Raw genomic sequence first — 27,802 nt, 5'->3', positions numbered from 1 at the left:
CGACTTTCTCACGACTTCAAATTTTTTTTTTAAGTGAACCCATTTATAATAAGTGTTATGCTCATATTCATAAAAATAATTAAATAATAAAATACTTATAGATACTTTGCCAAGCTTCATCAGAATATAATCTCTGTTAGATTAGATGAATCCTTAATCCCTCAATTATTCCCTTGAAACGGTCAGGTAAATCGCATTAAAAACATGATTTTATCGTGACCTACTGTAATCTGATTGACCAATCACATCATATTCATATTTATATCCATCTTCACATTCAATCTTATTCATAACACAATTGCAGTTGGTGTATTTGTATTCTGTATACATATATTAAATTCATTTATTGTAATTGAAAATCAAGTCACAATTTCAATATGTAATTCTATTAATTCTCTTATTATGTATATTATTATGTATACATAGATAGTTATTGATGGATCAGCCATTGGGATCGCACCAAACGGCATTCACATGCAGATCATTCATATCATGGCTACGTGATAAGCTAGCGTAAGGATTAGATGTACGAGTAAAAACCTAATGTTTGAAACAATTTTGCACACAGTTCCGGCATTTAGTGGCGCTCGATCAATCTCGTCAACCCGTCGAGCTCATCCGGGCGCTATGAGCTGGGCCGGATGGGTGAGAAACAGTAGCTAGTTGCTATTTAGCTTGGTGCTAACAGTTGTGCGCGTCTGCCGTCGTGGGGGACACCGTCGAAGGGCGCGCTCCACAAGTGGCTTCCCACAGACGGCTCAACATTCACCCGACATTCTCGTAGGACATCGCTGGGCGGTCTGTGCTCATCGCTGCGGCACTGGCGGCACTGCCAAAGATCGTCGGCGGATGGTGCTGTTGGGCCTGCTGTTGCTGCTGTTGCTGGTGGGGATGCTGTTGTTGTTGTTGTTGCTGCTGCTGCTGGTGTGGATTATGGGCGTGATGCTGCGCCGGCGGCTGTTCGCTGCGCAACTGGGCCAGCGGGAACATGATATTGTGCGTCATCTGAGGATGATGCAAGTGCTGCTCATTGGGTGGCGGCGGGGGCTGCTGGTGAGCGGCGTGCTGCTGCTGATGGGCAGCCTCCAGCTTGCGCTGCTCACTCTGCTGCTGATGCACCTTCTCGGCGTTCTCCTCGTACTTCTTCTGCAGCTGAAACAGTGGCATCTGCTGTGGGGCATGCAATGGCACCGGATCGACCTGTGACTGCGGCGACGCTTCCTTCTCGCCCTTCTCGTACTTCTTTTGCAGCTGATACATGCTGTGCGACAGATGGGCGGACGCGGAGCTGCTGCTGCTGTTGCTGCTCTGCTTGGCAGCTGAGGAGGTTGAGGCCGAGGACTTCTCCGCCTTGACTGGTGACTTCTTTTGGTACTTCTTTAGGATTTGCATCAGCTCAGACTTCACATCCAGCCGTATTTCCTCTGGCACTCGCTTGATCTCCTCGTACAGCGAGAGGAGGAACAGCTTATCCGGATCACGCTGCTTGCGCTTTTTGCTCTTCTTGGGAAACGCATCTTGCATGAACTGCAGCAGCTTCTCCTCAAACGGCGACTCCCGCTGCAGTGACGCATTTGTGTGTTGCCGCCGCAACAGATGCGGATGCAGGCCACCATGAAAGGCCGGATGCTGGGGCATGCCAGGATGCGGCTGCGTGCTGTTGCCATTGCTGTGCTCGCCACCTCCGCCCCCATTATGCGACTGCAGCTGGGTCACGTTCTGACCCTGGTAGGAGCCACCGTTCGAGGAGCCTGGCGCATCGTTTGTCTCGCCATCATTGGTGTGATGATCCTGCGGCTGCTGAGCACTGTGGGACTGGGGATCCTTTGGGTGTTGCATGTGCTGCTGCTGCTGCTGGCCAGCAGCAGCCGTCAGTATGGCATCGCAAAAGTGCTCCGGCACGTAGTCGAAGCCAGTCATAAAGTTCTCCGGCTTCAGCTCCCCGTTCATTTCCTCGTAAAAGTACTCAGTGCCCACTATATCAATTATGTCGTTATCCTCCTGATTCAGCTCAATGCCCGGTGGCGGCGACCCACCGGACAGCTGGCAACGCTTTAGCTCCGCCAATTTCTTTCGGGTCGTCAAACGCATATCGCGCCAGCACTACAAGTGAAAGAGATTAGGAAAACGCTAACTTGGCTGGCAGAGATACTCACCTTCTTCCATTGGATGATGGTCTTCTTGGGCCCGATGGTGTTGAGCGCCGCCTGGATCTTCTCCCAATACCATTCCTTCTCCTTCTTGCCCTCCATGTATTTCGTCTCGCGCAGCAATGTGATGAGCATCTTCTTCTGCGGCTTTGTAACTCGATCCTTTAATAAATTATGGAAAGTTATGATAATTGTATTGCAGGGCAAAGTCAAGAGGAAGAGGGTTGTCCATTTCAGCCAAATTACTACTGCAATTTGCAGTTACATATTTTATATTGCTATGGCAGTTTACATCAGCTGTTATGTTAACATTGTGGCAGCTCTGTTAAATAACAGAATTAGCATTGAATGCGGAATTGTTTATTTTTTCCTTCATTAACTGTTCAGATTGAATTGCAAAATACCATTGTGGATGTCTTCGTGAATTGTCAGAGGTCAAATGGAGAACAACGGAAATGAAGTAAGTTTACGTTTAGCAGTTCTCCGTTGCAACTTCACGAGACGCCCTTCGCGTTTGGATAAGGGCATCAAAGCCGGCATTACGTCTTAACCATGTCGCAGCTTCTTGTTATCAATTGTAATTATAACAACATTGATTAACAAATATCCACAATCAGAGCATTTACTGGTTACGCGAGTCCCAACGGTGACCCCCACCTGTCTTGACGGACCGCTAGACTAGCAGCGTACACAATATATAGAATTTTATACCATGGACACACGCAGTCACACACACACCAACACTGGCACACTGGCAGACTCACTCACACACACACACACACACTGGATACTGGGCACAGACAAGCGATTTGATTGGGATTTTGATTGTGAATCCAACTAGAAGCAGCGCTCACTGCCTTCTTACCATGTTGACGAGCTTCTTTAAGAATCTGCGTTGGTTGGAAATGTTGAATGTTTTGTTTCCACTGCCGCTGACTATTTAACAATCAAATTTAGCACTTTTGTTTAATTTTTCACAGCTGCACTCCTCCAACATTGTCGTAGTCGCTACTCTGTAGCTTGGCTGACTATGTGTGTGTGTGTGCGTATTGTTGCTGTCTGTGTATGCGACTGTATGGGTTTGCGCTGTGCGTTCGTCTCGTTGACGGTCTCACCAACGTTCTGTCTCTGTCTCGCCAGTGCGCATGCAACTTACCAGCGAACGACTGTCAGTGTCGTTCTCTTTGTCGCTGTGACCAGACGTCAGTTTGACGTTTGTGCCAGCCAACCAGCCCAATTGGAAATTTACTGCCATCCTGTTAGATGTTATAACAGAGTTATTTTGTTTTGAATGTAGGAAAAAAACTACAGATTCGCTTAACATAAGATATCAAATTGAATTTCGATTTATTCTAAACAGAAATTCTTTTATGTTTGTAAGTATATTGTCGGTTATTAGTTTAAGTTGTGTTCATAAAGAAATTAAATTAAAAAAATTACACTAAAACAATTTGAATCCGATTCCATCTGCGTATAAAATTTAAAAAAGTATTCTTTCCCGCCAAATTCTCAAAATGTAAAGCATAAAAATGATTTAGTCCATAATTAATCATTATTATATATTAAAGTTATACAAATGTAGAATATATATAAATTTATTTCGTCAAGCTAAAAATTAGAAAAGTTTACATTGTACAGAAAATAAGAAATGCCTAATAATTTTCCCGCAAAATTTGAAAAATCTAAAGAAAAATCCATTCTCAGTTCATACTTAATTATTATTATATTTTGAAAGTTACAAAAATACAGATTATTCTTAAGTCTATATAATTCTTATATCTTAACGGAGAATAGTAAAAAAGTGTATAGTATAAACAAAATCAGAAATGCCATTCTTCAAACTGAAAGTAGTTAGTAAATAATACAAAAATTCATGTATAATTAGCGCTTAGCTACGGATCGGCCAACAGTTCGCGTAATCGTAGAGACGCCCTCCACGAATTGCGTGCGAAACAGGACGTTGGCATGATTGAAGAGGCCATCCTTCAGGGAGACGATGAGAAACTGCGAGTCCCGGAAATGTTGCTTCAACATGCTACCAATATTTTGTGTATGCGACATGTCCAGCGCAGCATCCACCTCATCGAGAATGTAGAGCGGAGCTGGGGAGAATTTCAACATGGCCAAGACGAGCGATAAAGCCACCAAAGACTTCTGGCCACCAGACAGCTCGCCCAGACTCTCCTTGAAGACGCCATTGAAGCCGACCTTTATCTCAAGGCCACTTAGTACTCCGTTCGTCTTGACAGGACTGAGTAGTGCTTGGGCACCCGGCAGCAGTGTACTGAATATGCCGCTGAAGTTCTTAGTCACTGCCTCCCAAGCGTGTTTCACCTGATCCTGTTCCTCCTCATCCATTTTGACAATGATCTTCTTAATCTTCTCTTTGTCCAGCGCAACGATTTGACGACGACGCACTGTCTCATTGTAGTTCTCTTCCTCGCGTTCCAGTGTTTGCATTGCATTCATATTGAGCGTTCGTTCCATCTTCTCCTTTTTCTCCTGCATCTTCACCAGCTTGTTGCCGGCCTCGACGGGATCCTCTTTGCTGTAATCATAGCGCGTGTTCTTCATGCCAAAGCAATTCTTCTCCTCAGGTATCCAGGGGTATTTAATCTCAAGCGCATCCATGCGTTTCTTGGCATCCTTTGCCTCTCCACTTATTTTACTCTTTTCATTTTCCTTCTTCTTCATCTCCAGCTGCAACTCCTGATTGTGCTTCAGCATTTTATCCTTTTTGTCGAGAAGCGTTCGCATCTCCTTATTCTGCGCATGCAGACTATCCTTCTGCTTTTTAATCGCCCTCTCTAGCTCGGCCACCTCTGTGGCTGCCGACGAGCTGTTCTGCTGCAGTGCGTCCAGCTCCGCCTTGTACTTATCGAGATTGTCCACCATCTCTTGGTGCTGCTGCTTGGCTTGGTCAATGCTCTTCTGCAGTTCGGTAATTTCCAGCTGCAACGTTTCGAATTCCTGCTCACGCTTTTTCCAATTCGCACGTGACTTTTCTGCTCGAGCCTTGGTCACCTTCATTTCGTTGCTGACCGCCTTAAGTTCGCGTTCTCGATAGCCTTTCGCATCGGACAGTTTGGCCTCAACATCCTTTACCTTGGCCTGTGAGGTCTTTTGCTTTTCCCGTGCTTCAGCCATCAGCTGCTCTAAGCTTTTCACTTTTTCCTTCATTTCCTCGATTTCCTCCTGATTCTGCTGGAAAGCTGTATGCGCCAAGCGACTCTGACACATGGAATACTCGTGCTGACGCAGCTCCAGTGCCTCTTTTATCTTGTTATACTTGTGAGCAACGTGCTCAATAGCACTGACAAAGCAAACAGGATTAATGAAAAATCTGTTATGTTACGTGGCTCCTGGCTTACCTCATTTGCTGTTCCACCTGGGTTAACTCGTTCATCATTTGCTTAACTTCCTTCTCCAAATTTCTTATGGAATTCAGTTCCTCCAGTATATTTGCACCCTTGGGAGCTGAGCCACCAGACAAGGTGCCATTCGAATCCACCACGTCACCTTCTAGTGTGACACAACGAGCTCCAATGTTCTTATCTGAGCTTAGCTAAAGGTAGAACAAATTATTAGTAAGCTTTTAGATTGGCTAAGTATTAAACTTACTCCTTTGGCAACCTCCAAATCCCTGCAAATGAGCGTGCCGCCAAATGCAAACTTCATGACCGGATCAAAGTATTTGTCGTATTCAATTAAGGACATGGCCGATTCCACATTATCGCTTCCGTACTATAAGTAAAGATAATAATTATAAGTGAAAAAGTTGTATAAATAAATAAATCATAAAGAATATTAAGTGATAAATCTATCTCTATCTATGTTAATATCTTAAATTCACTTTTTTGATAGCAAACTCAAAAGAAAGATCTTCATATATACATGATAGATATATATATATATATATATATATATAGACTGCTATATAATACTGTATGCACATAAGTTTTCTTAGCATGATCTTACAGTAGCTTTTGCGTATTCAATAACTTTTGGATTCAGAGGATATGATTTGATCTTGTTAATGGGTATCAGTGTTACACGACGTTGCAAATTTCCTTTTTGCAAGATCTTCTTGCTTGTCACATCGTCGTCCGTTACAAAGCTATACAACTGTAAATATAATATATTAGTCAGAGAAGGATCTCTTGGGCAGTTTAAATTTTATGGCACTTACGTGTCCTCCAGCTGCCATCATGAGAGCCATTGAGTTCTGCATATCACAGACCCGAAACAGTTTGCCCACCATGCCGCGAACCTTGTGCCGATCAAAGTTTGGCTCTGGATCGGTGTACTGAAGCTCGTAGCGTGAGCCGCTGCGTCGATCTAAATCGCGTTTCAGATCGCGCACCTGACTATGCAGGAGTTGCCTGCGCTCCTTCAGTTCTTCGAACTCCCCGCCTTCGTAGTTGAGACCCTGCAGTTGACGCTCCAAGCTCTTAATCTCTACCTCGAGCTGATCGAGCAGTTGCTTGTCCTTCGTATAGGCTGCGTCGTTGGTCTGCGTCTCGCCTTGCTTCTGATTGAGCAGGTTCCGCGTGTGACGCAGCTCCATTTCAGAAGTTTTTATCGTAGTCTGGGCCTCGCTCAACTGTTGCTTGGCAGCTGCAGAGGAAGCGGCACATTAAATAAGAGCTAATACTAACTAAATATAAAACACTTGCCAATTAGCTGCTCCTGCAGCGTACAGGCTTCTCCATCCTCGTTGGTAGACAGACCTTGGGATACGGCTTCAAATTTACGCTGCGCATCCTCGTAAGCCTTTGCGTCCGCCGCATCGGCATCTTTGAGACTCTGAAACTCGCCCTGAACCTGTGACATGGCCTCCTGTTTCTTAAGCAGTGTGCGCTCGTCTTCCGCAATGTTTTTACTTGCCATCAGAATTTTCTTCTGATCCTGCTCAATTGTGCCCTTGGCAGCCTTTAGACTGCCCGATGCTGTTGCCTCGGCCGCTCGCTTAGCTGTCAGTTCGGCCTCAAGGGATTTCAGAGTTCCGCCCATTTCGGCGTCTATCTTAAGTTGGATTTCTTGCACCTTCACTTCGATGCGCTCCACTTCCTCCAGATTCTTGGCGTGAGTTTCTCGGCAAGTGGCAATGCGATGCTCGATCTTTTGCTCGGTAGCCTCCACGGACTGCAGGGCATCGCATAGCTTCAGATATCTGGCCGAAATGTGAATGTGCGTGAGGAACTCGATGTCGCGACACGTTTTCTGATACTCCTGATAGGCGGCGCGCTCCTTGCGTAGCTTGTCTAGCTTTGGCAAAACTTCCTCCTCCAGCAGAGCTGAGGTTTCCCGCAACTTGCCCTCCTTCTTTTCAATGAGGGTCTTGGTCGCATCACGCTTCGTCTTGTACAGGCTGGTGCCGGCTGCTTCCTCGACCATGGACAGCACCTGAGTAACTATATATAAAGATATCTCCCATGGCCATAAATGGTATTTTTGCTTACCTCCTTGGGCTTCATGTTCAGCACTTGTTGAATCTTGCCCTGCATAATCAAAAAATTCGGATTGTTGACATTGAGCTGCATGGAGCAGAAGAAGTCTTGAACCTTCTTGTTCTGCACCAGCTTGCCATTGATCAGAAACTTATTCTTGCCACCAACAACCACTTGACGTGTCACCGAGATCTCGCGGCACTTCTCATATCCCGGCGGACATTGCTGTGCATTTGTATTATCGAATACGATTGTGACCGTTGCCTTCGTGATGCCCGCTTGGCCATTCTTATAGACCAAATCTTGCAGCGCAGATGCACGCACCTAAGATAGATGAATATATTAGCATATATTTTAATGATCATTTATTTCACATACATTTTGCAAATTGCTGATGCCAAGCACAAAACAAATCGAGTCCAGAATATTTGATTTGCCTGAACCGTTTAGACCTGTTATGGCCGTAAATTCTGGATCGAATCCTTCGATTTCAGTGCGCCGGCCATAGGACTTGAAGCCATCAAGCACTAACTTCTTCACATACATTTTATCTATGCTTTAATAACAATTAGCTGTTGTTTAATTCCTCTTTGCCTTCCATACAAACTTGCAACGGCGTTTCTACCGCCGTTTTTTCAGAATCGCGATGCTGACGCTAGAGATGGGAGAAGCATAAGAAATATCGATACGAAAAGGAAACAATGTATTGCCAGTCATATTTTAATCGATGTTTGCTCTATTTTCGATATTTACTAAATTAATTTGAATTCTTATATTTCGAGAATTTTTAATTATGATATGAAGCTAAAATACCTAATTTTATGACTTTCATAATAACCTTTGCATTGGAGTTGAATTATAAATTAGCCATACTTATCGACATTTAAATATTCACAATTTATGAACAATTTTATAAAAGTTAAGTTCTTTATTTACTATAGCAATAAAAGACAATGGAATCGCTTGAAAATTCGTATTAAGCTGTTCAATTAGCGAGTTAGTCAAGGAAACAAACTGAATGAAATTTATATATTCAACAATTTAAGTCAACCCCCAAAAAGTCCACTGTTTAAGCATATAAAGTTAATTATTCCGTTTTTATTCACATGCTCATCGTACTGAAGTGAAGAGACGCGCAAATGTTTTCAACTTGTACAAAATATCTAATCCAATTTGAAAAGCAGCAGAAAGCTTAACGGTACGACTTCTGGTAACGGGCACGGGCACCTGGACCGCCGAACTTCTTGGGCTCGCAGCGACGTGGATCGCCTACCAGCAGGGTTCTGTCGTATTGGACCAGAATGTCCTTGATTTCCTTCTTCGAGGCCTCATCGACGTCTGCAAAGGCATACACAAAAAGCGAAATAAATTAGTAAATTAGTTTAAAATTAATTGGAAGAATTCTTTTAAATATCTATGTGTCGATGTAGCCCCAAATGGGAATTGCAATGATCAATGCATATCGCTCGCTTTGATTGCCACATTCATTTAATCTCCCTTGCACTTTTCTTTCGCTGGCTCTGGCATTGGATTCCAACAAAAATCTGGTAGAAGGTGAACTTAATATGTTCTTGATTAATTTCTTCATGTTTCTGCTGCATCACCCAATCTGTGCTAGAAATTTGCATGCAGCTTGGTTGGTATGTGCTCATAATGGTGTTTTTTCTTGCCTCATTTATTCATTTGCCTGAAAGACGATTTCTTTCAAGCAAAAACTTTATATGGGCGGACACACACACACATCTCCCGGTAGATACTCACATTTTTGATAGAAGGCAACCAGGGCCTTGGAAATAGCCTGACGGATGGCGTAGATCTGGGCGACATGACCACCACCGCTGACGCGCACGCGGATGTCAACACCAGCGAACTTCTCCTGCAAGGCAAATATAGATTTATATTCATTAGAATTCCACTTAAGATATATTTTTAAAATATTAGAATTAGGCGCTATCAGTAACAAATGTGTTCTCATTGGTCTTCAATTTCGGGATAATTGTTATCATCATTGTACGACCTATAGGAATTACTGTTACATTGTCGTCTAAGGGCACTCACCTTGCCGAGCAACAGGAGGGGCTCCTGCAATTTGTATTGCAGCACTTTAGGCTCAATCTGGTCCAGAGGGCGTCCATTCACCTTCAGGAGGCCGCTGCCACGCTTGCAGTAAGCGACGGCAGTGGCGGTTTTCTGCAATAGAATTGCACAATTTATTAGTTAAAATTACCAAAAGGAAGTCAACTACACCGAATTCATCACACAAACATAACCTCTGCAACGAGCGTCGGTTTTTGTCCGTCGGCGCCGCCGTTGGCACACGTGCAATTAATTTCATGTTTTATTTAGTCTATTTTACACACACCTTGCGTCCGAAGACCTGAACGGCCTGCACGGGTTCTCTGCGCTAGAAATATAAATAAATGCAACATTTTTGTTGTTAGTTGACGACGTTTCGCACATTTTTCACAGCCACAAATACCTTTTGCTGCATTTTGCTCCGCGAGTTGGGTAGAAAAGAGCGGAAGTGTGAAATTCAACATTGAACTGTAATTTGTAGTTTTCATTTCGACATCTAGAGGGCGCATTTGTTACTTTTACAGCACTGTCAAACGGTGACAGCTCTAAAATAAAAAAAATAATTTCTAATGTTTTATACATTTCAAAAGTCTGTCAAATTAAAAAAGAAAATATCTAATTTTTAGTTATATTAAACGATTCTATTACAAGAAAAAACACTTCTTGTATACCTATTCATCCCTGTTCGCAGATCTATTGATACTTTGTGCAAATATTGTTATCTATTTATTTAGTTTCTAATGAAATAACTATAGTTCATTATTTTTCCATTAAAATTCGCCGGTTGCTTATTAAACTTTATTATGCTCGCGTGCAAAAGTTAATTTTATAGTTGTAAATTTTAAATTACGTGGTATCACTGTTAACAATTGTTTTGTGAATGTCAAAGGTCTCTGTTATGTTAACTAACACTGCTATCACCTCTGTTTTGCCATTTCGTCTTCCTCTTCGTCAACTGAAATACATACGCACGTACTTTGTTCGGTCAATTTTTTTCTATAAAAGTGTTAAATCTGCACAAAATAAGTAAAAATTATCAAAACTTTGTAAACATGGTTGTCTGCGCCATGCAGAGCTACACGACAGATCAACAAATGAATGGCTGCAGCGCCATGAAGTCCGCGCAGGCCACAGAAGTCCCAGAGCCAGAAGTTCTCGAAAATGGAAATGATGCAGAAGAGGATCGCGAGGAGGGCGAAATAGTTGATGAGTTCGAGATGATTATTTCCTCAGAGGATGAGGAGTTCAAGCTACGCGCCCGCATACAGCAACTGGAGGACAAGAGTAAAGATATCGAAAAGATGGATATGCTCTCCGCCAATCTGGCCAATCAATACAGTAAGCATTGTCCAAGTGACGTGAATGTGAAGCAACATGCTCCACTTTTGCATACTTGTGTGTGCGTATATGTGTGGGTGTGACTGTTGACCTGTGTCTTTGTGTGTGTGTGCAGTAAAATGACCTTGCATAGTTGAAGGAAGTCAGTATCTGATATCTGTGATAACTGTGTGTGTGCGTGCGTATAATTGAAGAGCTTTTATTTTATAATACAGTTATGCCTGTTTGTATAATTAATTATACATATATTTATTTGGAGAGATGGCGTTGCCTTTGTTATCTTGCATTGAGTGCAATGTGAAGTCGTTTTTTAAAAAGTAAATATCGAAATAATTATCAATAACTACGTTTTTTCCAGACTATCAGCGGCCTCAGGGAATGGAGAGATATTCTCAATATCAACATTTCTCACCAATCAGTGTTCTCTCCGATGTGTCCAGCCTGTCGGAGGAGGAGTACGACCTGCCAAAGAAATACCGTAAGCACAGAATGAAAAAGAGTGAGAGCCGAAGGCTCGGCTCCATGTATAGACGCAATCCCTTCGTGCATCGCACTCATGGACACCATCGGCGAAAGCGACGTCACGAGCATCACAGCAATCAATATGGTCAGCAGTCCCATCATCATCAACAGCCGTCTACCATTCTGCTCGATTCGCTGGACAGCCTAACGGAAGATGAGATCGGTGAGTACGACTTGAATGTGGAGACCGAGAATGATGAGTACGAGGAGCGGCTGAAGGTCAGCCGTAACAAGCTGCGCATGGCGCTAGCTCGCGATGGCAACTACGATATCAAACCTAAGCACAGTCTCAGGGAGCGTCTTCAGTGCCGCATACGCAAGTCACCAAGTCCCAGTCGGAGTCAAGTCGACAATCAGCTGAAAGTCGATAATCAATTGCCGCCAAATTCATTTGATGGCTACAGTCAGCATCGTATAGGCAAAGTGGAGGTGGAGGAGGACGATGAGCAACAGCAGCAGCAACAACAACAGCCAGTCGAAGAGCCTCCAGAGCTTAAGCTGCGACTCATTGCTCTCAAATCGGCCATATTAAAGAAGCACATGGCCCGAAAGAAGCGAGATGCAGAGCGCGCCTACTCGCCCACGGATATGATTAATCGGGTGCATCAGCCGAAGAACAACAACGAATGTGATGATATCGATGATCTCATGGAGATAAGTCCGGCTGCTTCGCCGGAACGCAACACGTACAGCCCGCCACAGACACGTTTAACGGAGCCCGTCGACATGGAGCTGGCGCAGACGGATAGCGATGAGGAGAGACACCAGTGGAACGCCAACTGGCAGTCGACGATTGATAGTGCCGGAGGCAGTTGGCGTTGCTTTATGCCCAGCTCTCTGCCACCCGTTTCCATGCCCATTGTGATCGATGACGACGACGAGGAGGAACTGGAGCCAGTGCAGCCCCAGGAGAAGCAGTTCGACGACGACGATGACGAGGTGCCGCCACCTCCGCCTTCATTTCACATTCCGCATATGCAACTGGAGGACGATGATGCCAGGGATGCTCTGCATTTGAGCGAACGACACTCGCAGCAGGGCTGCCTCAGCGACATCCAATCCATATCCATGGACAACTCACAGACGCAAACACAGACGTCACGCCCATTCCAGCACGATTCCAGCGACGACGAGGCGGGTGCGCTGCGTGCCATGCTGCTGTCCAAGCTGAAACCAGCAGCGGATCAGGAGATTGTCCCCACAAAAATGCGCCTGCCAGCTGCTGTGTCGGATGACGTTGTGGCGCATGATTCCGATGATCCCGAGGAGCTGCGTCAGCTGTTGCTTTCAAGCATTGCCTCCAAGAAGAAGAATTCAACCGAGAAGACGACTGAGAGTCCGGAGATCCTTAAGAATGCAGTGCGTCGCTTTAAAACTTCCTCTTTGCAATCTACGCCGGACGAGAGTCAAACGGATGTGCTCAGCGAGCCAACTCCCCAAACTAATGCCTATCCACAGCCCGTGGCAGTGTGTCCACCCTCTTCCGTACCTCAACCCGAATCTGAGCCCCTGTCATTGCCTTTGCCTGCGCCTGCGCATGTACCTGTGCCCGTACCCAAACCCGTTCCAGAGCCTGTTTCACAAGCTACCGTAGAGGTTCCAGCTGTGCCCGCACCCAACATACCCGCCCCTTCGATCATTCCAGCAGCGACGAGCATAATCAAGATCGTAAAGCCCAACAAGGTAATCAACAAAAAGACGACGCCCAAGCGCAAGCTACCGAAGTTGCTGGACCAAGCAACTGCTCCCAAGCGTCCGTCAACACTGCTGGTCAAGGAGTCAGTGGCGCCGCTGCACAAGAGTAACAGCAGCAGCTCCACGCGTCTGATAACCACACTTGATCCGGCCAGCATCAAGGTCAACAAGCTTGTCATCGCCCTGGCCGAGTCTTCCGCCGGCAGCGATGATGAACTGGAGCTGAGAAGCAGCCAGGCCTACAGCTGCTATGCGAGTCCCTTCAGCCAGGCAATGGACAGTGCCAGCAGCTCCACAACTCGCTCAAATACACCAAACTCGGAGATCGTAGAGTCAACGGCACCCAACAACTCCAATTTGCGACGCACTGTCATCAACGAGTACTTTGAGAAGAAACTGGATGACTATCTCAAGCAGGCGCGCTCCAAGGTGCCCACAGCGCTGCCAGTGGAAGCCGATGCCAAGCCAACACCAAAGACGGACAAATCTTCCGAGCAGACTACCAAATCCGTTCCACAAACACCTGTGATTCCACAAAAGGCAAAGCCAACGCCTGTGGTATGTATTGATAAGAGTGCTCTAGTCGACTAGAAGATACCCTGCAGCCTCTGCAAAGAGCTGATTTTTCAACTAGTCTCTGTTTAATTTTATTTATTGAGTCACTACTCTTGTGGATAGGCTTTCCTAATCAAAGTTTTAGAATGTAATAATGGCATTCATATGGGCGTACAAGTCTTTAGTGGCTCCAAGTAATATGCTTTCAAAATCTATAAGCTAGAGAAGTTTGAAATTCATTGAAATCTCTAGCTCCTTCATTACGAGCGAAGTGCTTTAAAAACGAAGTTGAAATATCAATTTTCATAGATTATAGAGATGAGTTATCGAAAAATATGCTAAACTATTTCTGGTATACACTAGTATAAACTTTCATTAACGGATTCAGAGTGTACAACATAGCATCGATTAAAAGTTGATTAGATTGTAATTTAAATGTCTATGCATATCTAGAAGAGATTGCCATTGTGGCGTGGCCAATAGGAAAATTAAATCTCTAACTGAAATTGAAGTCTATCGCAGTCAATGCTCAATCCAAAGTCGCTAAGCCCTAAGTTCATCTCTACGTAGACTTATTATAGGATTTTATAAATCTGGCAGCTGAACCGACTTACGCTTGACAATGAAATAAGAATTGACTAAATTTGCTTTATAGCTGAAACGTTTAAGGGAGCGATTAAATGCACTTTGAGGCGAATGCTGATTTATATAAATGGTGCCAGCTCAGTTAGAACCAGCTTCAAGTAGTATAGATAAGCACAAAGTCAGTTGCTTTTGCTATATTCATCAAGTGTTAAAGCAAATGCGATGATGTGATGCCTCTCAGAGGTGACAGCGTGAATAATGTTGTATTAGTTATATATGTACACAGTTTAGACGCAATTTAACGATAAACTAAAGTACAAATGTTTGATCTGAACTAATTGTCGTACTTTGTTCAGGCTGTGCGTCACTTGCCGGTGGCATCACAAAGGGAGTATCTGCGTCTGATTGAGCGCATGCGGCTGCTGGAGAAGAAGAAGATGGGAGGCGCTAAGCCGATCAATGGCCAAACGACAACGTCTGTAGCAACTGCTGTTGTTAAAGAGTCTGCTTCCATTGAGATTAAGGAAAAGATTTCAGCAAAGACGAAAACAACCCCAGTTGCTCCCAGCAAACCTGCCAAGATGGCGACAGTTGGTGCTTCTTCCAATGCTGCCAGCGATTTGCCAAGCACGTCAACGGCGGCAGCAGCAACAGGCAAGGCAACTCAGCCTTCGAAGGAGAGTCGACTCAAGGCATTCGAGAGCTCATTTCAAAAGATCGGGTAGTTATGCTCATAGACTGAAATACACAATGTAAAACTACTTAAGTGCTAAACTAATTATAGAAGCAGCATGATTGCCAACCTGGATAAATCCCTGAATATGGTGGAGGAGGCGAAGAGGTCAAAGATCGAGCGGTTGCGGCACTCGCAGCGCCTGAAAGATCTGTACGCCGAGATACAGGCCGTGAAGCAGGCGGTCAAGCTGGAGGAGTCGAAGCTGGCGCGCATACAGCCTGAGATACAGGCCACGCATGAGATTATTATATCGCTTAAGCAGAAGCGGAACAAGCTACGCAACGCTGCCATGGACCTAGGCAATGGCCTCAGGGGCGCCGACTACAGGTACTACAACAACAACAAAGACAACTACAGCGGCAACAACAGTAGCAGTAGTTGCTGTGGACCACAACGCAAAAGGGGCCAACATATACCGTGGGATCGCCGGAATCTGCCAAAACGGACGCGGCAATTCCAATATATTGCAGTTGTGCTATAGTTGAACTTATTTGCAGGTTACTGGATCCGGCCAAGGCAGAAATAACACGCAAATCCATGGAGCTAACCAGGGAGATTCGATCGTACAATTCGATTGTCAAGTACGATGATGTGCGTAAGGGCGATGCACAAGCCAAGTCAAGCTCGGAGCCGGTTGAACAAGTTGGGCAAGAGCCTGTAGCTAGTCAAGAGAAACCATGCGAGCAGCCCGCTCCTAGCTGCAAGAGCAGCAATAGTCAGCCGGACGCTGAAGAGACGAAATTGAAGTCTGACACTGACACGGAGACGGAGACAGAGACACAGCCAGTGTTATCTGCACCGGATGAGCCTGAAGGAGGTGCAGCAGCGACCTCAGCGACACAGCTGGACTTTGATGTGCGTGGATTTAAGATATTGTTCTATTGCTTCAAAAACATTATTTTAAGAACTTGTCTCAAACTGCAGACTGTTTTGTAACCGCTAACTGTGCTAACCCATACTAACAAATAGGTTGAGTTTATTTGCAGACTACATCAGGAAACATAGCACCAGACGCTGGCGGAGCCCCGAATTCGACACCCCAAATTGTTAGCTTTATGCGGGAGCTGTATGAACCGCCCGTTAAGCAGTCGCTTCTGAGCGAGTATCGCACGCCCATGTCGCGCAACTACAACAGGTGTGTGAATCCTTTGAAGTGCTAGTTGCCCAAATCCATTTGATTGCCTCTCCCAATGCTTTCAGTCAATTGAATGTGAATGCAACCATCTGTCCCTTTGAGCTGATGGGTCGGTGCGAGGACTCGGACTGTTCCTACATGCATTTAACACGTGCCTCACCCCCAGAGGCTACCGTTGTGGATGCCGTCGTCGATGGCGACGTCGACGTCGCCGCTTTAAAGCAGTGACAACAATTTTCTTGTATAAAACTAGATAATCAAATAACATTCTAATTAGCGTGCTTGAATTCTGGTAAGTTGAACTCTTCACGCGACTTTCTATTTAAATGTTGCTTTCAGTCAACGAGAATCATAGCTACAACAACAACAACAACAATTAGTGCTACAACAACAGTAACAACTAGTACTGCAACAACAACTGCAACAAAGTAATGTCAAACAAAAAAGAGAGACTGAACCAACAAATTGTTTGATTAAAACGAACCCGAGCTATGATAGGGAGTGGATCGAGTGACTAAATATACATATATAGAGTTTCTTGTTGAAACATTGTTTGTTATATACATTTATATGTCTGTCGTACAGTTACAAATCACGTGGTGTTGTAAACTAGTGCAAGTTCGATCAAGTCGGGCCGGCCGCTTTAAAAGCCGTTCGAACGGATTGTGCATTTTATTTTTAATTGCTCCAAATTTGTTTGCCATATGGAAAACCCGAAAAAAAAAAAACAAAAAAAAAAAAACAAAATTATTTAAAAACCAACAACAAAATCAACAACAGCATGAACTGTAATATAGTATTTGTCGTTAAGCTAAATCGGATTCCCATACATATACATATATGTGTGTACAAACATATATATATGTTTTGCCTAGCCGATGTACATATCTAATAATTTTTTATTTCTTCTTCTTCTGCAACTATTCGAAAAGGCAACTTAATCATTATTTCGATTCGATTTTAAATATTCATTTAAATAAAATATTTGTAATTATTATAAAGTTTTTGAAAAATATTAAATACAAAGAAACTCAAAAGAAATTTTACATAAATAAAAATATATAAATATAATTTTTTAGAGTGTATTTTAATGGGAAAGGGCTGGGATCGTAAAGAATTTTATGATAAGATAATGTGTTACTCATAAGCATCAAATGATATTGGTCATGTGAGCCCTATGAGGAAAGGATCCCTGGTATTTCATTTCATTTCAATTATTATATTGGATCGAATGTTTTGAAAAATTTTAATATATGTCAAATTAAATAATAGGAAATGTTTATAAATGAATGACTTATTCATATGAATGAAATTCTATTCAACGTGCTTCAGGCACGTCGTAATAGCGAGCACGAGACCACGAGATGAAAGTCATGCGAGAATAAAATGTCTAATTGGATTTCGTCATCAATTATGTTGAAGAGGTTTAGGTCTAGTTCATATTATATTCAATACGAAGAAAAAAGAATTTTGTTTAATCACTATAAATTTCATAGTGCTTTAAAAAAAAGTAATCATTATTACCAACAATAAATGCTTGCTATATTTTATCATAGAGCTGTGTTAATGGCTAAATATAGATATAGCAATGCATACAAATGGTTTGAAAAGAATATTAAGATAAATATATATTTTGTATCGATTTATAATTTGTTGTATATATAATTAATAGAAAAAAAAGTAAATATGATATTTTGCGACTTTGAGTCGCAGTTACCCAAATTTATTTTATTTTAATATTTTCACAAACGGTTAACTGATTGCAAAATAGAAGACATGTAGCAGAAATTTATAAATATTAAGAATAAATTTCCACCAGTTCACAAACTGTATCAAAAGCTGAAAGTCTTTCAGTGCATTAAAACATTAGCTGAAAAAATATCCAAATTAAAATTCAGTGACTCTTTAGAACAGTTCTCCCTAGCTTTTCATATGATAATACAAAATAGTCTTTTATTGTTGTCTTATGCACAGTATCGTTACATAGTTTGATTATTTCTAGTTACAATTAGTTTTGGGTAAGTGTATAAACTTTAATATTGCCTTAAATATCACAGCCAATGGACCCGCATTGATAGCAGGATGCAAGGAATTTCAAGTGGATTTGGGTAAGTAAGTAAGCTAGGTGATATATAGGCGATACCATAAACCTGATCACCAGACCTGGACCATTCAAACCAAACCCCATCCCTCCCTCAATAGCCTTCTTCGTTGTTATAGTAGACGTACTCGTGGCACCACACCTTGATGTCGTCGTCGTTGTTACAGCACATGGGATAAATGATCTGGGATTTGGTGATCTTGGCACAGCGCATGCATAGTTCCATCGTGGCCTGATCCCGTTCGCACTGCTGCACCTTCAGTATGGTCTCAGGCGGCAGATTACCTGGATAGTCGCTGGGATCCACCTTAGACAGGTTGGCCGCATCTTCAGACGGCCTGCACTGGCATAAGGCGAGACACGCGATCAGCAGCAGCAGCGACAGCAGCTTGTTCTCGAATCTCTGAAAAGCAGAACAGAGCACTTAATTAACCAAAAATGCGAATGCGACGACCGATCATGTGATACGGTTAGAAATTTTGGTGCATGTCGCAGCCACTGACCCTATATAGTTATAAATTTGAATTATGACTTATGTATAAAGTGTGGACAGGCGACTCTATCTGGTTCTAGTTAGTTGCCCAATTACCAGCTCAAGCAAGATACTATGAAAGTGATCTGCAGTAGAAGACTTGGCTAAATGTGCCACAACTGAGAAATTTAGGATTCGTATTTAAAAGTAAAAGTAAGTAAAGTTAATTAAAGAATAGTGCAGGAAAGTTAATTAATTTTTTGTATGTTCACTCTTCTTGTTTGTCAAAAAAGATGTTAATCATTTATATTTTAATTAGCATTTCTATATATATTCTCTGATACATATATATTTTGAAATATGTTGATTAAAAGTGTCTAGCATATATGCATGATTATCATTGATTTATTTTAAACTTCATACATAGGTTTTCAAGCACACAACACTTGCATTAGGTTTGCAGAACTGTTCTTTAACTTTCATGGAAATAGTTTTGGTAACAGAAAGGGGTATATCAGTTTTGTGCTTGGTGTTTAGAGTTCCTTGAAACTCAGTCGATTCACAAAATTCTTATCTTCAGACAATTCTTATCACAAAAATTTGTAGAGCATCGCACAGTCTGTAGAAACCGAATCACTAATATACTCACTTTTTGAACCATTCTGTTTGCGTGCTAATACTAAATAGAGACGTGAAGTTGATTTGTTCTTAGTACTTGATTGCTATGTGAATTGAAGGCAGAGCCGGCAGCAACTGGAAGTCCCCAACGACAGCGTCTAACGTTTTATATCATCAAACATCGCACCCACGATGCCTTGAAGCAGTGCTTCGGCAGCAATATCGGCTCCATTCGGGAGCATCGACATCGGGCATTGGTCGGTTCTATAGATCGCATTCGAATACTGAGATTAAGGCACGCCTGCTCACTCTCACCCTCTCTCCCTGCTCTCGCGATCTCTCTCTTCCTCTCCCTTCCTCTCTCACTCTCACACTCTCTCAAGTGAATGACCAAAAAATGTGATTTACAAAAGAAAACAAATACTAAGAGGTGTAACCTAGATTGACCGTAACATACCCTATATTCTAGGAATTTCTTAAAACTCATTGTCTCAAAGTAATGAGTAATCGAATTTTAAATTATGTTTTTATTTCACATGCAATTAAATAATATTGTAAAAATGTAATTTTGTATATTTACACGCAAATCAATTTGATTTTCATTTCTTCTATGCGCAGCGACTTACAGGTTGAAAAGATCAAAGCAGCCACTGAAAATTACATAAATAGAAACAAATATGCCGCAGGCGTTGCACACATACATACATCTGTATGTACACCTACACAAGCATATGCAAATAACGCAAGCCATGGTTAAAGCTTTCCATATCCACATTGCTGTATGTTAATTAGGTTGTCTCGTTCTAGCTTACGTGATCCTTAGCAAAATGTAGTAATGGCGTAATTCGTTTCCTTTGCCTGTTACGTAGATGCATATGAAATACGTATGTGTGTGTATGTATTTGTATAAAAAGAATACTTACAATTTGTGAAGAAAAGCTTTACACACTAATAATAAATTGTAATACGTTACTTAAGCAGCATAAATAAAAAACTTTTATTGCAATTAAAAATTAATTATTTTTAAATGGTTAACAGTAACATTTTTATAAGATACTTAAAAGCCTATTATTTCCAATTTATTATTTATGTGTTAAGTGTTACCTGATAAGTACTTATATGTATGTATATGTAAATATGTATACACTTTTTATGTAGAATTACTGTATTTACCGTTGCCTTATATTTCTCATGTTTTGCAGAATCTGTCTGGTAAGATATTCAGGCACTAAACAAAGCAAATAAACTAATTATATTTAATTATAATTACCCGGATATGTATCTACACAGTCTTCCTCTATATATCTCTATCTATCTCTATTATCCCATCTATATACAAACTATTAAGCAGGTTCAGGATGTGAAATGCTTTCAAACATGTAGCCCAAGCTAACATACATATGTAAATATAAAACAAAATAACATTTCTATATTACTATATTTAACATTTACTGCTTTCACTTACAGAGTGCCAACAGCATTTTCTGACAGCTTTTACAGCAGTAACTGACATTACCTAACCAGAAGCGAAGGACCTGACAACAGTTTTCAAATATTTTCGTTTCTGGTTAATGCAAAATTTTGTCGCAATCAGAATATTCTTTTGAGGTAAATTCAAATTGTAAAAAATCGAGCAATATGCTGAGCTGTGTCTACGCGGGTCTGAGGTTGGGCGTTAAGGCTCAACTGGCCGGAGTGGCTATCCCAAGGAGTAATTGGTATCGCAATGGGCGCGACGAGCGCAACTATAAGGTGACCGTGGTGGGCGCCGGAGGTGGGATTGGTCAGCCGTTGTCGTTGTTGCTCAAACAGAATCCGTTGATCCACCAGCTGACGCTGCACGATCTATCCAAAACAAAGGGCGTGGCCGCTGACCTATCGCACATCTGCACACCGACACAGGTCGACTTCTTCGAGGGTGTGCAGCAGCAGGCTTTGATTGATGCGCTGCAGGATTCGCATGTGGTCGTCGTATCAGCGGGGCAGCCCCGCAAGCCGGGCATGACGCGGGGTGAGCTGCTGAGCACTAATGCCGCTGTAGCCATGGCTGTGTCCTGTGCCGCGGGCATCTCCTGCCCCCAGGCGTTGCTTGCCTTCATAACGAATCCCATCAACATGTTGGTGCCCATTGCGGCGGAGTTCTTGAAGGTCAAAGGTGTCTACGATCCGAAGCGTCTGTTTGGCATCACAACTCTGGACGTGGTGCGCGCCAAGACGTTCATTGCGGACTTCATGAACCTTAATCCAGCTATGGTGGATATACCAATCATCGGTGGCCATTCGGGCGACACCATATTGCCGGTCTTCTCGCATTGCTCACCTCAATTCACGGGCAACGAGGAGGACGTGGAGCTTCTGACGAATCGAATCCAGCAAGCGGGCAACGAGGTGATCGAGGCGAAGGCTGGCCAAGGCTCTGCGACCCTCTCCATGGCCTTTGCCTCGGCTCGGTTTGTCAACGGTCTGCTGCGCGGCCTGAACAACGAGGCGAATGTCATTGAATGCGCCTACGTGGACTCCGATGTCACCGAGCTGCCGTTCTTTGCCACGCCGGTGCTGCTGGGTCCTAATGGCATCAAAGAGAATCTGGGCCTGCCCGAGCTGAATTCGGTCGAGCAGGATGCGCTCGAGAAGATGCTGCCCGAGCTGGGAGAAAGCATTAAGTCAGCCATACAATTTGCCCAGACTGTGATCAAGGACTCCAATCTGGAGCAGGAGCAGCGCAAGGCGGATGCAATCGGGCGTAGTTCCGATTCTACGCAACTAGCACAGAACAACTAGGAAGAGCAGCCAGCTCTGCTGGCAGCTAATCTGCTGCCGGAATCTTGACGCAGTTCCTCATTCATTAAATTAAATCACAAACACTATAAATACACACGCACGCACGCACACACAGACATGCATACACATATGTATGCACATGTGCATACTATATGTATGTGAAACTAGTATGCTAGCTTGGGGTCGTCGCAGTCAATTGGTGAAGCATCATCATGTTGCTGATAAGTGATTGCATAGGCGCCTACTGATTACTGATGCTGGCATCTCCAAGGGGAGTCCGTGCCAAAGTTTCCCTGATGCAATCCGCTGGCCGATCCCATCAATGCATTTTACTCAATTCTCATGTTGTTCGCGCTATTCGAAATTATCCATTGGAAAACTTTTCAAAAATGATATCACTGGACGTATGGTTTCCCCGTTTTGATTCCATTAATTAATTCATTAATCGAGCTCAATTCGCAACTATGTATTTAATTCAATAAATCAATAAACAAGTTTACATAATCAAAATAAAAATCCCCCAAAGAAAATATGCGTCACAAAACTAAACTCAATTTCGCAATAAATTCATTCTGTCAACTTTCCATCAATAACGGGACAGCTGAGGAAAACATGGGTATGTACAATATATATATTGTATATTCTATGCCCACTTGTAGGGCCGCAAGACTGTTCCATCGACTAATTAAAATTTATTACCCCAAAGCATTTACGTGCCACCAAATTCCAGGAAATCCCACTAATTATTGAGATCTTTATCGCAAGTTCATAGTAAAATTGCTGTGAATTCAATTAGATTGGATCATATTTTCAATTTATTGCTGGAAAGGTTACAACAATAAGTAAACAAATAAATTAGTTGCTTTTGTATAGCGAACTATATTGATTTATTAAAACATTTAAGCCGACTATGTATTTTATAATTTAATTATGATCATAATTGTAGGATAAACATATGAAGTTTGGGTTTAAAAAATACTATTAATTTTAAATATTTAATAGGTAAGCCAAAATCCGGTAATTTAATATTCTTATAAATAAATAAAATAAACAAATATAAATAAATATTTTTATATTTATGATAGATTTATGCCTGATTTTTGTTTAGATGATAAACAAACACTGATAACACTCAAGAGGAAAGATATAATTTTTGTCAATTTTCTATGCTTACAAGATGTGTATATATAAAAAAAAATAATAATTTTGATAGTTAATAAAGTTAATATATATATATTATTTTGAAAATTTACTTCTGTGCAAACACTTTCGTGTCACCTCAATTTATATATCTTTGGTGTTGTTATTGTTTTTTAAGCCTATGTAAAATTTTTTTTATTAATTATTATTACTATTATATTATTATTATTATTTTTATTATTATTATTATTATTATTATTTTTTTTTTTTTTTTTGTATGACAACAATATTAAAAGCATAATGTAATTAAACAAAATTTTGAAATCTCACATTTAGTATTTTATATTTAATGTTAAAGAACAAAAATGTAATTTTCCAGTCAAATCGTACATATATAAATGTTAGTAAACCATTAGAGGAGTTTAACAGTAACTAATAGTAACAGTAATAATAAAAACTTTAGTCATAGCCTTTTCAAAGAGGCACACCTCTTATGAGCATTGAACAAGGTATCATACAAAAAAAAAAAAAAAAAAAAAAAAAAAAAAAAAAAAAAGCAAAAAACAAAAAGTGGAAGTCTTGGGGAACCCCGCGAAGTAACATGATAGAAATCAGTAATGCAATGTCAATAATTAGTATTTAAAATATAAAAAAAAAAATAAAATAAAAAAATAATATAAAATAAATTAAACATACACTATTTGCATGAATGTTATTATTATTTAATTTTTTTTTATAATTATTACTATTCAAAACTTAAAATATACAATACTAATATTGACTTATAACTAAACAGTATTATTTTTGTCATTATTATTATTAGATTTAGTTAAATTATTATTTTTATTCTTATTATTATATCTCAAATTTAGTCTATGCTACTATATTTCCCCATCTCATATTGTACTATATGCATAGCTAAAGGGCATAAAATGTATAATATAATAGAATTGATAACATCGGAATTATCAATATATAGAAAGTACACAGATAGTGAATATACCTGATTTAACAAAACTTTGCGCCAGCCCCCAAAAATATTAAACTAATCTCATTTCAAATAGCAAAGTCTCTTGTGGGCTCAGCTTATCAGCGAATGATCCAATGTGAGGAAAGCAAAGTCTCTAGAAAAACCCATTTCAACAAAATTTCTTTACGAATTCTTATGTGTATATAATACTTTACTTATGTATTTATCGATCACATAATTTTTGGTTCAAGTGTCTAAAGAATTTATTTAAAATTAATAGTGAATATAATTTTGAAAGGTTCATTCACATTAAGCAGATATCACAAATCAAACCAATATGTTGTCTCTTAAATTGATGAAGTATGTCTCTGCCGTATCTCCGCTCAGCCAGCTGAAGTGGGATTTGTGGAATTATGGCATCAGGCGTGGCATCAAGGTGGCCGTCGTTGGAGCTGCCGGCGGCATTGGTCAGCCGCTGTCGCTGATGCTGAAGCTGAATCCGCTGGTCACGGAGCTATCGCTGTACGACAAGGTCGACACGAAGGGCATCGCCGCCGATCTCTCGCACATCTGCACGTCGAGCACCGTGCGCTCCTACTTCGGTAAGAAGGGGCTGATCGGTGCACTGGAGTGCGCCTCGATTGTTGTGGTGCCGGCCGGAATGCCGCGCAAGCCGGGCATGGATCGCAGCGAGCTGCTGGACGCGAATGCCAGTGTGGCGTCAATTGTGGCGAAAGCCGTTAGCAACGCCTGTCCATCGGCGCTGCTGGCGTTCATCACAAATCCCGTCAACACGATTGTGCCAATTGTGGCAGAGGTGCTCAAGCAGGAGGATGCGTACGATCCGAAGCGTCTGTTCGGCGTGACTACTCTGGATGTGGTGCGTGCCAAGACCTTTATTGGCCAGCTATTGGACATCGATCCACATACTGTGAGCATTCCGGTGATTGGTGGTCATGCCGGAAAGACGATTCTGCCGCTGCTCTCGCAGTGCGATCCCAAATTGGAGCTCGACTCTGAAGAGAAGGCCCAGCTGGTTAGTCGCATACAGGACGCGGGCACCGAAGTGGTCAAGGCAAAGGCGGGCAAGGGCTCCGCCACTCTGTCCATGGCCTATGCAGCCGCCCATTTCGTCAACTCTCTGCTGAGGGCCATCAACCATGAGGAGAATATCATCGAGTGCGCCTATGTGCAGTCGGATCTGTCCGAGGCGGAGTTCTTTGCCTCACCCGTGCTGCTGGGACCCAAGGGCATTGAAAAGAATCTAGATCTACCTGAAATGGATGAGGAGGAGGAGCAGCGATTCGAGGATATGATTGCACAGTTGAATAAGGAAATTGAAGACGGTGTCAAGCTGGTCGCCTGCTAAAATCGGGTGTAAATTCCATAGAAAGTAGAGTTCAAATAAACATTATCATCAATACCCGTCAGCTGCCTAAGGTCTTTTGCATCTATTTTTATAGAGTTCAACCAACATATATTCATGTACATATATAACTATATTTATTGATATACATGTGTATTTGAAGACCCACTTTCAATACTGCCTAGGACAAACAAACAATGTATTGTGTGTACTACCTATTAGCATGCTGATAAGTTAATCATCTTGTTTCAATCATCCATACTTCATTTCATTCCAAGTACATATTCGAGTTAAAGCTCAACTAAGCACTCATTCAATGTGTGCTATAATATAGAAGCTAAGCTTTCGGAACTGGTATACGAGATTCCTGAAATTAAGTCATTTAGACAAAACTAAAAATATATTTCGCACTATCTGATGTTTACTTAGCTACTTATCGCTCGCTCAACTAATTAAACTATGACTAAAGGAAATCGGGTAATCAGCAATGGGGATCACGTCGAGGGTTTGAAACATGTTAGGCTAGGCCAGACGAAGATCTAAGAAATGAATGATTAATTAGTAAATTAACAAAATTTATAGCAATAATAAACATTAGATTATAGACAGAGACAGAGAGAGCAAAATAGAAAGAGGAAAAGAGAGAGGGGAGGAAATGTAGTAAACGTATGTTATAGGGATAGGAGCAGGAGAGACATAGACAGAGAAATGGAAGGAAAACAGATAGAAAAGAAAATAAACTTTATATCTAGATTTCCACTATAGAAAGAAGTAGAGAGAGGAAAGAAAAGATACAAAGATTGAGAAAGTAAGATAGAAAAACAAGAATGCAAGAAAAATGGAAAGAGAGAGAGAAAATATCTACGACTCTTAAATAGATGAATCTAGTCTATCTAGAGAGAGAGAGAGAGAGCGAGAGGGAGAATTAGAGGGAAAAAATGAAAGGCAGAGAGAGAGAGGAAGAGAGAGAGAGAGAAACAAAAAATAGTGAAGAGAATCAGTGCAAAAGTACAGGGCGAGAGAGTTATTCAGAGAGAAAGATTATTTAATTATGTTTATATTCTTTCATAGTTTATACATAGTTTGGACCACAATTCACCTCAAGGTTTCCACGTGCCATCTGATAAGCTTTTTGATTTGTATGTCTTTACCATGCGAAATTTCATCATTTTTATGAAATGGTACTTTTTTGGATTCATAGTTTTGTCTGAATCTGTATAACATATGAAAGCATGTCATAATGTTACGAACATCTATAAATATACACCATGGAATATTTATATTATTGGGTATACAGAAACAACTAATGTTTCTCAAATGCTTTTAGTATTAGTTTTAAGAAAATATAAGCCAACATACATTTTTAAAGAAATTCAAATTTTTCGTAATAATCATGCTGTTTTTTTCAATATTACAATTTTCTCTTAATGGGCTGTTCCATAGCGCTAATAAAAGACCTACTTGTATGTGTCACAAAGAGTTATGATAAAGCTGCTTGGGTCCTATGTATGGTTATCAATCAGTTCTTATAACTTTTCCATAAACAACGTGTAGTTCTATGCGCTTAGTGATACGCCAAATAGAGGCCAACTGGGGCTTTTCGTATGGCTCACAGCTGAGCAGCTGAGCAGGTGTAACCTTTGATCATATCAGGCGGCAGGCAATCAGTATAATAACAAACTTGTTATGATCAATGGAGCTACTTACCTAGTATATACATACATATGTGATTAGGAAATCATAATTTGGCCCAATCTGACAGCCCTTCAATTCGCAGATTAAAGCTAAATAAAACTTGTTTATATGGCGATCAATAGCAATGCATCGGCCACCCTTGACAATGAACTTTGAGCGACTGATAAACGGGCAGATTAGGCTGCCGGGGCTAATGGACACGTCATTTTAATTAGTTCATTCGAAACCTGTTCCCATGTTGTTCCTAATATTAATTGGGTTGGGGCAGGAGATCACCAAATACAAAACAAACACAAATCTGTGTCAATTCTGAATATCAATAATTATTTCAATGGCTAATCAGGTGTATCAATTCAAATAGATCTCTCGTATAGTTGCCAATTGTTGCTAGCCAACGGTTGAGATACGGAAACGCTT

At 41.5% G+C, this 27,802-nt stretch overlaps 5 protein-coding genes and 2 pseudogenes across 6 annotated transcripts; 3 read left to right on the top strand and 4 right to left on the bottom strand.

Annotated features, from left to right (window-relative positions):
- Positions 1-304: 304 nt before the first annotated feature.
- LOC149268724 (uncharacterized) lies at positions 305-3,454 on the bottom strand. 2 transcript variants are annotated; one of them, XM_089472388.1, is made up of 3 exons: positions 3,307-3,454; positions 2,157-2,312; positions 305-2,103 (listed from the first exon to the last, which is right to left on the bottom strand). In XM_089472388.1, exons 1-3 carry the CDS (start codon positions 3,403-3,405, stop codon positions 766-768), a joined length of 1,593 nt encoding a protein of 530 aa, XP_089328514.1. In that variant the 5' UTR covers positions 3,406-3,454; the 3' UTR covers positions 305-765. The 2 variants fall into 2 exon arrangements, with proteins under 2 accessions (XP_089328514.1, XP_089328515.1); XM_089472389.1 differs by lacking the exon at positions 3,307-3,454 and adding an exon at positions 2,621-2,979.
- Positions 3,455-3,847: 393 nt separating this feature from the next.
- SMC2 (structural maintenance of chromosomes 2) lies at positions 3,848-8,279 on the bottom strand. Its single transcript, XM_089472387.1, has 8 exons — positions 7,979-8,279; positions 7,613-7,924; positions 6,827-7,556; positions 6,340-6,767; positions 6,129-6,275; positions 5,772-5,894; positions 5,522-5,715; positions 3,848-5,463 (listed from the first exon to the last, which is right to left on the bottom strand). Exons 1-8 carry the CDS (start codon positions 8,144-8,146, stop codon positions 4,032-4,034), a joined length of 3,534 nt encoding a protein of 1,177 aa, XP_089328513.1. The 5' UTR covers positions 8,147-8,279; the 3' UTR covers positions 3,848-4,031.
- Positions 8,280-8,678: 399 nt separating this feature from the next.
- Positions 8,679-10,194, bottom strand: RpS16 (ribosomal protein S16). Its single transcript, XM_089472390.1, has 5 exons — positions 10,080-10,194; positions 9,963-10,004; positions 9,659-9,790; positions 9,362-9,476; positions 8,679-8,938 (listed from the first exon to the last, which is right to left on the bottom strand). The coding sequence occupies exons 1-5, from the start codon at positions 10,089-10,091 to the stop codon at positions 8,793-8,795; spliced, it is 447 nt and encodes a 148-aa protein (XP_089328516.1). The 5' UTR covers positions 10,092-10,194; the 3' UTR covers positions 8,679-8,792.
- A 284-nt stretch (positions 10,195-10,478) lies between these two features.
- On the top strand, positions 10,479-17,000 carry LOC149268722 (uncharacterized). Its single transcript, XM_089472385.1, has 7 exons — positions 10,479-11,014; positions 11,373-13,789; positions 14,728-15,092; positions 15,156-15,434; positions 15,605-15,962; positions 16,094-16,242; positions 16,308-17,000. Exons 1-7 carry the CDS (start codon positions 10,729-10,731, stop codon positions 16,468-16,470), a joined length of 4,017 nt encoding a protein of 1,338 aa, XP_089328511.1. The 5' UTR covers positions 10,479-10,728; the 3' UTR covers positions 16,471-17,000.
- A 1,167-nt stretch (positions 17,001-18,167) lies between these two features.
- LOC149268721 (uncharacterized) lies at positions 18,168-19,609 on the bottom strand. Its single transcript, XM_089470990.1, has 2 exons — positions 19,465-19,609; positions 18,168-18,746 (listed from the first exon to the last, which is right to left on the bottom strand). The coding sequence occupies exons 1-2, from the start codon at positions 19,474-19,476 to the stop codon at positions 18,438-18,440; spliced, it is 321 nt and encodes a 106-aa protein (XP_089327116.1). The 5' UTR covers positions 19,477-19,609; the 3' UTR covers positions 18,168-18,437.
- Positions 19,610-20,922: 1,313 nt separating this feature from the next.
- Positions 20,923-22,763, top strand: LOC149268720 (malate dehydrogenase, mitochondrial pseudogene; annotated as a pseudogene).
- A 1,762-nt stretch (positions 22,764-24,525) lies between these two features.
- LOC149268719 (malate dehydrogenase, mitochondrial pseudogene) lies at positions 24,526-25,754 on the top strand (annotated as a pseudogene).
- Positions 25,755-27,802: the final 2,048 nt, after the last annotated feature.

This window comes from Drosophila arizonae, chromosome 5, assembly GCF_054131065.1.
Source record: "Drosophila arizonae isolate 15081-1271.41 chromosome 5, UAZ_ARI_1.0, whole genome shotgun sequence".
Lineage (NCBI taxonomy): Eukaryota > Metazoa > Arthropoda > Insecta > Diptera > Drosophilidae > Drosophila > Drosophila arizonae.
Note: the sequence above shows the minus strand (reverse complement) of the source record. Positions and strands in the feature narration are given on the sequence as shown.

Coding starts and splice junctions, on each gene's coding strand:
- LOC149268722 (XM_089472385.1), top strand. CDS start 10,729: ATGGTTGTCTGCGCCATGCAGAGCTACACGACAGATCAACAAATGAAT. Junction 13,790..14,727: donor AGGCAAAGCCAACGCCTGTG/GTATGTATTGAT, acceptor TACTTTGTTCAG/GCTGTGCGTCACTTGCCGGT. Junction 16,243..16,307: donor ATGTCGCGCAACTACAACAG/GTGTGTGAATCC, acceptor CAATGCTTTCAG/TCAATTGAATGTGAATGCAA.
- RpS16 (XM_089472390.1), bottom strand. Junction 9,791..9,962: donor TTCAGGTCTTCGGACGCAAG/GTGTGTGTAAAA, acceptor ATTCTATTGCAG/AAAACCGCCACTGCCGTCGC. Junction 8,939..9,361: donor GGTTGCCTTCTATCAAAAAT/GTGAGTATCTAC, acceptor ATGCCTTTGCAG/ACGTCGATGAGGCCTCGAAG.
- LOC149268724 (XM_089472388.1), bottom strand. CDS start 3,405: ATGGCAGTAAATTTCCAATTGGGCTGGTTGGCTGGCACAAACGTCAAA. Junction 2,313..3,306: donor ACACTGACAGTCGTTCGCTG/GTAAGTTGCATG, acceptor AATTTATTAAAG/GATCGAGTTACAAAGCCGCA. Junction 2,104..2,156: donor CCATCATCCAATGGAAGAAG/GTGAGTATCTCT, acceptor TTTCACTTGTAG/TGCTGGCGCGATATGCGTTT.
- SMC2 (XM_089472387.1), bottom strand. CDS start 8,146: ATGTATGTGAAGAAGTTAGTGCTTGATGGCTTCAAGTCCTATGGCCGG. Junction 7,925..7,978: donor GCATCAGCAATTTGCAAAAT/GTATGTGAAATA, acceptor CATCTATCTTAG/GTGCGTGCATCTGCGCTGCA. Junction 6,768..6,826: donor GCTGCAGGAGCAGCTAATTG/GCAAGTGTTTTA, acceptor CTTCCTCTGCAG/CTGCCAAGCAACAGTTGAGC.